The 12,127-nt window shown below is 57.2% G+C and overlaps 1 protein-coding gene across 1 annotated transcript; it reads left to right on the top strand.

Annotated features, from left to right (window-relative positions):
* Positions 1–3,316: 3,316 nt before the first annotated feature.
* LOC150067860 (cytochrome P450 4F3-like) lies at positions 3,317–12,127 on the top strand. The gene is made up of 13 exons (XM_090335510.1): positions 3,317–3,396; positions 3,667–3,868; positions 5,378–5,522; positions 5,885–5,938; positions 6,051–6,178; positions 6,733–6,854; positions 7,826–8,096; positions 8,768–8,834; positions 8,993–9,122; positions 9,514–9,647; positions 9,730–9,794; positions 10,414–10,496; positions 11,903–12,127. Exons 2-13 carry the CDS (start codon positions 3,668–3,670, stop codon positions 12,072–12,074), a joined length of 1,572 nt encoding a protein of 523 aa, XP_090191636.1. The 5' UTR covers positions 3,317–3,396; position 3,667; the 3' UTR covers positions 12,075–12,127.

Raw genomic sequence — 12,127 nt, 5'->3', positions numbered from 1 at the left:
GTTGGAACTCAGGGCTTCACACCTGTCAGTCAGGCACTCGACTACGAGAGCCTCTCTACCACCTCTAGCTTTATTTTTCTTTTTTCTTTTTCTTTTTAAATAGGATCTTGCTCTTGGATCACAGCGGGACTGTGATACTCCCATTGAGGAGTCCTGAATGTGGCACCATGGTGCCCAGCTTTTCATTGGTTGAGATGGGGTCTCATGAACTTTTTGCCCAGACTGGCCTGAAACCTAAAGCTACCCCATGTCAGACTTTTGAGTCATTAGAATTACAGGTGCGAGTCATCCTACCTGGTACTTTTTAATTTTTTCCCCATTAAATTCAACTGTAGCCAGTCATCCTAGCTACTCAGGAGGCTGAGATCTGAGGATTGTGGTTCAGAGACAGCCCGGGCACTAAAGAACATGAGACTCTTATCTCAAATTATTTTGACAGTAGGAGAGCTTGAACTCAGAGCCTGGGTGCTGTCCTTGGGCTTTCTCAAGGCCAGAGCTCTACCACTTGAACCTCAGCACCACTTCCGGCCTCTTCTATGTATGTGATACTGAGAAATCAAACCCAGGTCTTTGTGCATGCTAGGCAAGCACTCTACTACTAGGCCAAACTCCCAAGCATTTTGTTTTAGTCAGTCCTGGGGCTTGACTTCAGGGCCTGGGAACTATCTCTGAGTTATTAAGGCTAGTGCTCTACCACTTTGAGCCTCAACTCCATTAACAGTTTTCTTGGTAGTTAGAGATGAGTCTCGTGGATTCATGCCCAGGCTGGCTTTGAACCTTGATCCTCAGATCTCAGCCTCCTGAGTAGTTAGGATGACAGACACGAGCCATCAGAGCCTGTTGAAAGTGATCTTTTGGTTTTTTGTTTCTGGTTTTTGTTTTTTTTCTGGTAGTAGGGCTTAAACTCTGGGCCTGAACATTGTTCTTGAGCTCGTCTGCTTACTCGTCTGCTTAAGGTTGACTGTCCACCGTTTTGAGCCACAGCCCCACTTCCGGTTATGTAGTGGTGAATTGGAGATATGTTTCCAATTGAGTCTAGTTGGGCATCAGTGGCTCGTGCCTGTGATCCTAGCTGCTCAGGAGACTGAGGTCTGAGGACTGCAACTTAGAAAAGTCCTGGAGACTCCAATTAACCACTCAAAAACCAGAAATGGAGATGTGGCTCAAAGTGGTAGAACAGTAGCCTTGAGCAAAAGAACTCAGGGACAGCACCCAGGCCCAGAGTTCAAGCCCCACCACAGACCAAAAACAAACAAAAGAATAAAATAAATCCATAGAACACATGCTCTGCACGGGTGGCTTGCACCTGCAGTCTTAACTACTCAGGAGCCTGAGATGAAAGGGTTGAGGTTCCAAGCCTGCCTGAGGTGCTTATCTCCAATTAATTGCCCCAAAGCTGGCTCAGAGCCATGGCTCAAGTGGTAGAGGGCCAGCCTCGAGCCAAGAAGCTCAGGCACAGTGCCCAGGCCTTGTGTTCAAGCCCCAGGACCGGCAAGAAAACAGAAGCAAACGACAAGAAGCCACAACAATCTGTCCTCTGCTCGGACTCCCGCATTTGAGCAGAAACCATTCCTCGCTGTGGCATGCTGGCGTCGAGCAGTCTGTTAACCCGGTGATGTGGAGCAGAGGGCTCCCTCGAGGCCTGACACCCCCTCATTCCGGACTGGGAAGGGACGACTTCCAGCGGAAAGGCTCCCAGAAGGAATGGTTCCCAGAAGGGATGGCCTTCTGATAAGGAGGTTGGGGGCCGGGGGGAGGAAACATCTCCAGGAACAAGGTGGCTTTACAAAAAGATCCCTGGAAAGGATGACTTCCGATAGGGAGGACTTCTGGTAGGGAGGACTGCCGGAAGCCATGCATGTTTTCAAATCAGGAATTTAAGGGACCTTGACCTGTCTTTTCATGGCTGGCAGCTTCATTTGGGAGTTTGCCTGTGGAGGAAGCCCAGACCTTGCTCACACAAAGCATCCTCTCCCCCCACCTTTATTTTCCAACTTTTTCTTTTTTCTTGCCAGTCCTGGGGCTTGAACTAAGAGCCTAGACTCTGGGCTCTTCTTTTGCTCAAGGCCAGCACTCTATCACTTGAACCACAGCACCACTTCTGCCTTTTTCTTTTCCTTTTTCTTTTTCTTTTTTTTCTGGTCCTGGGCTTGAGCTCAGGGCCTGAGCACTGTCCTTGGACCTTTCTCAAGGCTAGAGCTCTACCCTTGAGCTAAAGCAACACTTCCAGCTTTTTTTTTCTATGTATGTGGTACAGAGGAATTGAACCCAGGTCTTTATGCATGCTAGGCAAGCACTCTACCACTAGGCCAAACTCCCAGCCCTCATTTCCAGCTTTTTCTGCGTATGTGGTACTGAGGAATCAAACCCAGGGCTTTGTGCATGCTAGGTGAACATTCTACCACTAAGCTACATTCCCAGCCCTCTCCCCGATACCTCCCCCCCTTTTCTGCCCACAAGCTAGGACTCTACTACAGTCTCCTGTCCCTGCCCTCCCCCCATGCCTCTCCTCTGCTCTCTCTGCCCTCTGAAGCTGAGGCCTCTGGGTATTTTTCTGGCTGCCAGTTTTATCTATACAATCAGACCCAGATAATCAGCTCCACTGGATTCTTTGTACCTGAACCTAGAAAGCCCAAATTGCTCAGCTACGGGAGTACTCTTCACTTAAATCACACCCACAGTCTCTGTTCTTGCTCTTAAAAGTCATGGCTGAAGCCGGGTGTGGTGGCTCAGGCTTGTAATCCTGGCTACTCAGGAGGTTGAGATCAGAGGATTGCAATTCATAGCTACCCAGGATCGGAAGCCATGAGACTCGTACCTCCAGGGAAGTACCGGAAGTGTTGTTGGGGCATGAGTTGCTCAGGAGCCCGTGTGCTGGGTTGAAGCTCATAACGACCACCAGCAGCAGCAGAATCTCAGCTCAGCCAGCAGGGAGGACTTGAACTCCTGCCAAGCTGGGCAGCCAGTGGGCAGAGATTCACATCCAGAGCCTCAGAATTCTCCAGGAGGAACAGGACATTGCATCTTCTCAGCCCAACCTCAGAGGCTCACTGGGCCCTGAACTCCAAATCCATGCATTTCCTTGCCATGTTTGGCCTTTGGAATGGCTGGGGTGGCTGTAAACTTTGGGGCTTAAACTCATCTTAACCCCTGAATAGAGTACAAGGTGCTAAATCCTGAGAGTCCATTGTCAGTCAGCCCGTGGCCCTGAGCTGGGTTCCTTCCTGCGTCTCCTCCTCCTCCACTGGCTGACTGCCCAGCCGGGGCGGAGGCAGCTTGGGCTGCGGGGACTGGGTTGTGCAACACAGCCGTCCTCCCCCAGACTCTGCACCTCTGTAGCCGGAGACAAGGAAATCCCATAGGAGGGAAGAGGAGTTTGGGAAAGATAGCAAGCAGGTGCCAGGCTGGGGGAAGTGGTCCACTGGCCAAGGTCAGGGAGCGAGCTGGCTCTGGTGGTTTCTGGGTAACATTCCCTCACAGCGGCCTCCCAGTAGTCCACTGAGACTGCAACAGGTTTGCCAACTTCCCATATCTTCCTTTGCCCCTGCTGCCAGCCTCCTGTTCCTCCCTCACCACTGCCTGCTCCCAGCACTCACAGTCCACACTCTGCGTTCCTGGAACTTCCCGTCCCTCTTCTGAGCTCCGCTCTGTCCCTTGGTCCCACAGGATGCTGCAGCTGGGCCTGTCCTGGCTGGGCCTGAGCTGGCTCCTCACCACTTCTCCATGGCTGCTCTTGATGCTGGCCGGGGCCTCCTGGCTTTTGGCTCGAATCCTGACCTGGACCTACAATTTCTACAGCAATTGCTGTCGTCTCCGGTGTTTCCCGCAGCCTCCCAAACGGAACTGGTTTTGGGGTCATCTGGGCCTGGTAAGCATGGTGGGGTCAGATACCAGCATGGTTCCCCTAGGGGGGTAAGGAATGGGCTTAAGGCACGGGGTTCCAGGGGTGGGTGGGCAATGGAGGCTTAGGACAGCAGAAAAATGAGGGCAAGAGGGAGGAGAGACGCCAAGGGGAGCCCTCTCTGTCTTCATTATCTTGCCCAATCCATTCCTGTCCTCTATCCACCCACATTTCTGCAGTCTACCCTGAGCAGATTCCTGGCTCATTGGGGGCTCACGGGAAGCCTACAGCCCCCCCCACACACCAGGTCGGTTTCTACCCCTGAACTTGAGGCCTGCTTTGTGAACCACATAGAGTCCACAGCCCGTGTGACACAGCTCTGCAGGCCTCAGGCACGGCCCCTCTCTGACTGCCATGAGTGATGGCGTCCCTTCTCTCACCTGCAGGGGCACTGCTCTCCGTCAACAAGTACTGTGGTTCAAATGGTAGGGTTTTAGCCTTGAGAAAGCCCAAGTACAGTGCTCAGGCCCTGAGCTCAAAAAAAAGCCAGCACAACGCTCACACCTGTAAACCTAGCTAGTAAGGAGGCTGAGATCTGAGGATCATGGTTCAAAGCCAGCCCAGGCACTAAAGACTGTGAGACTCTTATCTCTAATTAATCACTAGAAAATGGGGCTGTGGCTCAAGGAGTAGGGCAGTAGCCTTGAGCTGAAGAGCTCAGGGACAGCGCCCAGCCCCAGAGTTCAAGCCCTGTGACCAAGAACAACAAAAAAGAAATAAAGGAATGAAGGAAGGAGGGAAGCCGGGACAAAGAGAGGAAAGAGTGTGAGGGGAAAAGAGGAACAGAATGGAAGAGAGAAAGAGAGAAAGGACAGATAAATAGAAAGAATAAAGAAAAATTCACAGATATACACAAACATCTGTGAACCTCCTCTGTCCCGGTCAGTCTCTCTGTGTCATCTGTCATCTTGCTATCTCATCTAAAATTCTTGTATATCATGCACCATATCTTTTTTTTTTTTAATTTTGTACCAGTCCTGGAGCTTGTATTCAGGGCCTGAGCACTGTCTTTGGACTTTCTCAAGGCTAGAGCTCTACCACTTGAGCCTCAGCACCACTTCCGGCTTTTTCTATGTACGTGGCACTGAGGAATCGAACCCGGGTCTTCTTGCATGCTAGGCAAGCACTCTACCGCTAGGCCAAACTCCTGGCCCCACTATCTTTTTTTTTTTTAAGGTGTCAGTTCTGGAGCTTGAACTCAGGGCCTGGGCCCTGCCCTTGAGCTTTTTTCCTCAAGGTTAGCACTTTACCACTTGAGTCACGGCTCTACCTGTTAATTGCGGATAAGTCTCCTGGACATCTCAGCCTATTGAGGAGCCGGCATTACTGGCCTGAGCCACCAGTGCCAGGCTTCTGTCTATCTCTTTCATCCGTCCATCCTGGCATCAGCCGGGCAGGGGGTGTGGGGCGGGCAGGGAGAGGCATGGGTGGCCCCGAGGCCTCCCGCCAGAACTGGCCCCGCTTCTCCCTCCCTAGGCAAGAAGCAGTGAAGAGAACATGAAGCTGGTGGAGGAGCTGGGCCACTGTTTTCGGGATGTGCACCTGTGGTGGATCGGGCCTATCCACCCCATCCTGCGGCTCGTCCACCCCAAGTTCGTGGCCCCTCTGCTCCAGGCTCCAAGTAGGCTGCTAGGATTCCAGTCTCTGCCCGTCCTCTGGGTCCTCCCACCCCAGGAGGTCTAGCTGAGCAGGACAAGGGGCAGAATGACTCTGGGGATGACGCAGAGGCTGGAGATACACAGGACCCAGCTGGGGGGGTGAGGAGGGGGGGAGGGCAGGGCCTGCTGTGTGGCGCCCATGTGTGCTGGTGCCATGTCGGCCCGGGCGTCTGTCCTGCTGGCTGTCACAGCCCAGTCTGTAGATTTCCTCTTCTCTCCTCTTCCTCTGTCCTTGACCCCCTTCCTTCTGGGCTTGGCGGGAGAAGTGGGGATCCCCCACACACAGCCCCTCTTCGGGGCTCCTGATGGTTTTCCTCCATGCTAGCTGGGTTTGCACCCAAGGAGATGACTCTCTACAACTTCCTGGAGCCCTGGCTGGGTGAGTGAGTGGCTGCGGGTGTGGGGGGGGGGTCAAGGGTGGGCCCAGGGCTGGCTCACTGGTCCTCACTCCGTGCTCACGCATGCTCACTGCCCCCCACCCCCCCCACCAGGAAACGGACTCCTGCTGAGTGCTGGGAGCCACTGGAGCCGCCGTCGCCGCCTGCTGACCCCAGCCTTCCACTTCAACATCCTGAAGCCATACGTGAACGTGTTCAACAAGAGTGTGGCCACCATGCACGTGAGTGCTGGGTCCCAGCAGCCTTTCCCTCCGGAAACACCCTGGGCTTCCCAGCGTGGCAGAGACATCTCTGGCACTGTTCTGCAAGGCCAGAGCCAGCACTAGGACACAGAGAAGCAGGCTCCACTTCCCCACAGAAGAAGCTGTAATCAAGGTGGAGGGTGGCTCAGGGATGAAGAATCAGTGTCACGTTTAGCCACCCACCATTGGGTGAGTGACAAAAATGATGTTGGTGGCTCCCACTTAACTAAGCACATACTATACGCCAGACAAGCCATGCGCACACGGCACCTACTGTGACTTCTACACACCTGGTTGTGGGTGACGCTGAGTGGGGGGGATGAGGGATTCGAAACTGGCACAGCAGATAGAAAAGCAGGTCAGCTTATCCATTTGAAACCATGGCTTCCGGTCCCCAGCCGCCTCTACCCTTCATCTACCAGTCACAGCTTCAGCTTCAGGCACCTGGGCAGAGGACCAGGAAGGCTGGCCCAACCCTAATTGCCATCCTGGATAGTCAGGACCTGGCTTCACCCAGCCCCTTCTCTGGCCAGGCCAAGTGGCAGCGTCTGATCTCTGAGGGTGCTGAACATCTGGACATGTTCGAGCACATCAGCCTTATGACGTTGGACAGTTTGCAGAAATGCGTCTTCAGCTTTGACAGCAACTGCCAGGAGTGAGTCCCTGCTTGGAACCTGGAAATCTGGGCCGTGGGCACAAGGGAGGAGGAAGGGGAGGGAGGAATATCTAGAGCAACTCCAAGGGCCTTCCGGGAGGAGGAGGAGGAGGAGGAGGAGGAGGAGGAGGAGGAGGAGGAGGAGGAGGAGGAGGAGGGGGAGAACTGGAATTGAAGGACAGGGATGGGAAGGTAGATTTGTTTGAGTGAAGGCCAGCTAGCATGGGTGAGCAGTGTGAACTACAGGAACCTGGACGTGAGTGTGGAGGTGACATGTTACCCAGAATTCCTGTCTTTGTGCCACAAGATCTGAACAAAACAGCTTAAGGCAGGAAAGAGTTAACTCTCATTCCCACTGTCAGAGGTTTCATTTCACCAGAGCAAGAGAGGGAAGAGCAGCTCACCTCATGGCAGCCAGGAAGCAACGAGAAAGAGAAGTGGCGGGGAGAGGGGGGGCTTGGGGCTTGCCAGCTGCTTCCTTCTTCCTTTGTTTTTTTCTTCTCTTATTTGGGCCTCCACCTAGGGAACCCCTATCCAGAATGAATCTTCTCCCTCCTTCATCCTGTCTGGAAATTCCCTGACAGGTGCAATGCAGATGTCATGTCTCATATTTCTCGTGCAGTTGGATTCGCCATCACAGAGCTGGGCACTGGTGCCTCACACCTGTCATCCTAGCTACTCAGGAGTCTGAGATCTGGGGATCACAGATCAAAGCCAGCCTCAGTTAAAACAAAAATGTTCAGAAGACCCCCTCCTCCCATCTCAACTAGTAACAGCTGGCACTAATCATGCCAGGAAGTAGTGCAGGAGGTCGTAATAGAAGGCTCATGGTCTAAACGAGCCTGTGTAAAAGGCAGAATAAAAGGAGGAAAGGCTGGGGGCTGCCTGCCTAGCTAGCTTGAGGTCCTGAGTTCAAATCCAGAGCGACCACAAGCAAAGCCCCTCCTTCCCCCTCTCCTCCGGCCCCGTAGGCGTCACAGTGACTACATCGAAGCCATCTTGGAGCTGAGCACCCTTGTAACGAAACGGTACCAACAGATCTTCCTGCACCACGACTGCCTGTACTACCTCACCCCCGACGGCCTGCGCTTCCGCAGAGCCTGCCGCCTGGTGCATGGCTTCACGGACGCCATCATCCAAGAACGGCGCCGCACGCTTGCCAGCCACAGCACCGAGGACTTCCTCAAGGCCAAGGCCAAGGCCAAGACGCTGGACTTCATCGATGTATTGCTCCTGGCCAAGGTGGGCTGCTGTGGGGCCTGAGCTCCGGAAGTGACGCAGACCTCTGACGTGAGCTGTCCGTGAGGCAGCCCCGTGGCTCACGCCCATCACCCCAGCAGCTCAGGAGGCTGAGAAATTAGGATCATGGCTCGAATCTGTAAGATTCATAATCTCCAAGTCACTAGCCGAAAGGCAGAAGTGGAGGTGTGGCTCAAGTGGTAGAATCCCAGCCTTGAGTGAAAATGTTGAGTGCAAGGCTCTGAGTTCAAGCCCAGTACCATCCCACACGTGTGCACACACACCCACATGAAAAGCCAACAAAAATGTCAGACAGATGCTGGGTGCGGTGGCCACGCCTGGGCATTGTCCCTGAGATCTTGACCTTACCCTTGACCTAAGCCCTGCTTCCCCTTTTCTAGAGGTTAATTGGAGATGAGAGTCTCAGGTCCTTTTGTGTCCAGGCTGGCTTTGAACCTGGATCCTCAGATCTCAGCCTCCTGAGTAGCTGGGATGACAGGCGTGAGCCACCGCGCCCGGCTGGTGGAAGTAAATTTTAGAGGTGAAGACCACGGGGTGGACCCTCGGAATGGTGGGAGGATCGAGTTTGCTTATCAGGTCTTCCATCCTCCAGCAGGTTAGATTCCAGCGCCCTGAGACAGGGTGTGAATTTACAAGTCTTCATTTCTCTCCAGGATGAAGACGGGAAGGCCCTGTCCGACGAGGACATCCGGGCTGAGGCCGACACCTTCATGTTTGGGGGTGAGGATCCCAGGCTGGGTCTAGGGATGGGGTCAAGGCTGGGCTCTTCCACTCTGGGGACATGGCGGTGGGTCCCCGGATGGCCCCTGCCCGGGCGCTGTCCACGCCCCTGGGTGCTGAAGCCACCCGGTGACCCGCGCCTGCCTGCCGCCCCCCAGGCCACGACACCACGGCCAGCGGGCTCTCCTGGGCCCTCTACAACCTGGCCAAGCACCCCGAGCACCAGGAGCGCTGCCGGCAGGAGGTGCGGGAGCTCCTGAGGGACCGAGACCCCCCGGAGTTGGAGTGGTGAGCGCGGTCCCTCCCCTCCGCTCTGTCCCCACGAGGGGAGGGGGGGCTGTGTTGATGGATTCTTCCATTGTTAATGGGTAAGAATAGGAGCTCCAGCCTGTGAGCCCGGCCTGACCAGCATCGATCGGAGAGTCTCCTTCTTTCCGTCGGCCATCTGTGTGTGGTCCTGGGCTTGACCTCGGCCCGGCCGCTGTCCCTGAGCCACGGCGCCTGTCCAGCTTTTCTGAAGTCCACGGGCTTCCCTGGCCGGGCTGGTTCTGAACCAGGATCCTCAGCAGCCGGGAGGACAGGCGTGGTTTTGACCTCAGTCTCGGGGCCGGGGGCGGCCAGGCGGCCAGGCGGGGCCGGGGCTCCGGCGGCTCCGGGATAACGGCGGGGCGGTCCCCAGGGACGACCTGGCCCGGCTGCCCTTCCTGACCATGTGCCTCAAGGAGAGTCTGCGGCTGCACCCGCCCGTCACCGTCATCTCCCGCCGCTGCACGCAGGACGTCCCGCTGCCCGACGGCCGGGTCATCCCCAAAGGTGCCAACGCGAGTGGGATTTCTGGGTGTCTGGGGTCCATGGGCAGGGCGGACTCCATCTTCCCGCTCTCTCCCACCCGCAGGGAACATCTGTGTCATTAGCATCTTTGGCGTTCACCACAACCCTTCGGTGTGGCCGGACCCTGAGGTATGGCCACGCCCTTCCCTCCCGGGTTCCCCAGGGGCGTGGCCAGCGAGGCCCCGCCCCCGCTCCCAGACTCCCGCGGGGCCCCATGCCTGAAGCCCTGGTGGGCGTGGTCAGCCTGGCCCCGCCTTCCATCCTCGGACCCCCGCGGGGGTGTGTGGTCAGGGTGGCTCCGCCCCCGTTCCCAGACTCCCGCGGGGCTCCATGCCTGAAGCCCCCCTAGTGGGCGTGGTCATTCTGGCCCCGACTCCCACCCTCGGACCCCCACGGGGGGCGTGGTCAGGATGGCCCCTCCCCTGCGCACACGGACCCTCTGGGCGTGGCCCCGCCCCCGCATCGCGGTACCGTGCGGGGGCGTGGTCATGCACAGCTCCGCCCCTTCCCTGCGAACTGAGATCTGGCGATGGGCGTGGTCATCAGATGCCCTGCCCCTCTATACCCCCCAGCCTGAGGGGCGTGGTCATGCATGGCCCCGCCCCTCCGTCGTGACCTCTTGAGGGGCGTGGCCAGGGATGGGGCAGTCGGACCCTATGCAGTTCTTACATTCCCAGGCCTTGTTTTGGGGCGTGGGAGGGGCGGCTGGGTGCAATGAAGGACAACAGCTGCCTTGCCCGGCCCCCAGGTCTACGACCCCTACCGCTTCGACCCCGAAATCGTGAAGGACAGGTCGCCGCTGGCTTTCATCCCCTTCTCCGCCGGGCCCAGGTGAGACCTGGGCACAGGGTGGGTGGGTCGAAGCTGGACCTCATGGCTCAGGGCTCCTACTGCGCAGGTGGCGCATGGTTTGTTGATTGGGGCGCAGGTGGTGCAGTGGTTGGAGATTGGGGCGCAGGTGGCGCATGGATGGAGATTGGGGCACACAGGCAGCGCAGTGGATGGAGATTGGGGCGCAGGGGGGCAGTGGTTGGAGATTGGGACGCACAGGTTACACGCAGTAGTTGGAGACTGGGGCGCAGTTGGCGCAGTCGTTGGAGATTTGCGCGCAGGTGGCACATGGTTGGAGATTGGGGCGCACAGGTTACATGCAGTGGATGGAGATTGGGGCGCACAGGTTACACGCACTGGATGGAGATTGAGGCGCAGGAGGCACAGTGGATGGAGATTGGGGGCGCAGGTTACACGCAGTGGATGGATATTAGGGCGCAGGTGGCGCAGTGGTTGGGAGATTGGGGCGCACGGATGGCACAGTGGATGGAATCGGGCGCACAGGTTACACGCAGTGGATGGAGATTGAGGCACAGGTGGCGCAGTGGATGGAGATTGGGGCGCAGGTGGGGCAGTGGATGGAGATTGGGGCGCAGGTGGCGCAGTGGATGGAGATTGGGGCGCACAGGTTACACGCAGTGGATGGAGACTGAGGCGCAGGTGGTGCAGTGGATGAAGATTGAGGCGCTGGTGGCGCAGTGGATGGAGATTGGGGCGCACAGGTTACACGCAGTGGAGATTGGGGGGCACAGGTTACACGCAGTAGTTGGAGATTGGGGCACACAGGTGGCGCAGTGGATGGAGATTGGGGCGCAGGTGGGGCAGTGGTTGGAGATTGGGGCGCACAGGTTACACGCAGTGGATGGAGACTGAGGCGCAGGTGGCGCAGTGGATGGAGATTGGGGCGCACAGGTTACACGCAGTGGAGATTGGGGCGCACAGGTTACACGCAGTAGTTGGAGATTGGGGCACACAGGTGGCGCAGTCGTTGGAGATTTGCGCGCACGTGGTGCATGGTTGGAGATTGGGCACACAGGTTACACGCAGTGGATGGAGACTGAGGCGCAGGTGGCGCGGTGGATGGAGACTGAGGCGCAGGTGGCGCAATGGATGGAGACGGAGGCGCAGGTGGCACAGTGGATGGAGACGGAGGCGCAGGTGGCGCAAGGGATGGAGATTGAGGCGCAGGTGGCGCAGTGGATGGAGACTGAGGCACAGGTGGCGCAGTGGATGGAGACGGAGGCGCGGGTGGCGCAAGGGATGGAGATTGAGGCGCAGGTGGCGCAGTGGATGGAGATTGGGGGCGCAGGTTGCATGTGGTAGCTCGGAGATGGGGAGCGCGCTGTTGCTCTGAGTTGGGGGCGGATCCCCGGCCCGGCCCCCACGCCCCGCTCCCCGCCCCGCAGGAACTGCATCGGGCAGACCTTCGCGCTGAACCAGATGAAGGTGGCACTGGCGCTGACGCTGCTGCGCTTCCGTCTGCTGCCCGACGCCTCGGGAGCGGAGCCGCGCCGGAAGCCGGAGCTGATCATGCGCGCCGAGGGCGGCCTGTGGCTGCGTGTGCAGCCCCTGGACTGACGGATTTCCCCCACCCACACCACCACCACCCGCGCAGGACCCCAATAAAGCTG

Source organism: Megascapheus bottae, chromosome 1 (genome assembly GCF_031878675.1).
Source record: "Megascapheus bottae isolate mThoBot1 chromosome 1, mThoBot2.hap1, whole genome shotgun sequence".
NCBI classification, from domain to species: Eukaryota; Metazoa; Chordata; class Mammalia; order Rodentia; family Geomyidae; genus Megascapheus; species Megascapheus bottae.
The sequence above is the reverse complement of the archived record's forward strand: the minus strand, read 5'-3'. Positions and strand labels throughout refer to the sequence as shown.

Bases quoted from the DNA above. Each gene is read 5' to 3' on its own strand.
- LOC150067860 (XM_090335510.1), top strand. From the start codon at position 3,668: ATGCTGCAGCTGGGCCTGTCCTGGCTGGGCCTGAGCTGGCTCCTCACC. The intron at 8,097-8,767 runs GTGGGCTGCTGT...ATTTCTCTCCAG, and splicing joins ATGTATTGCTCCTGGCCAAG to GATGAAGACGGGAAGGCCCT. The intron at 9,795-10,413 runs GTATGGCCACGC...CCCGGCCCCCAG, and splicing joins CGGTGTGGCCGGACCCTGAG to GTCTACGACCCCTACCGCTT.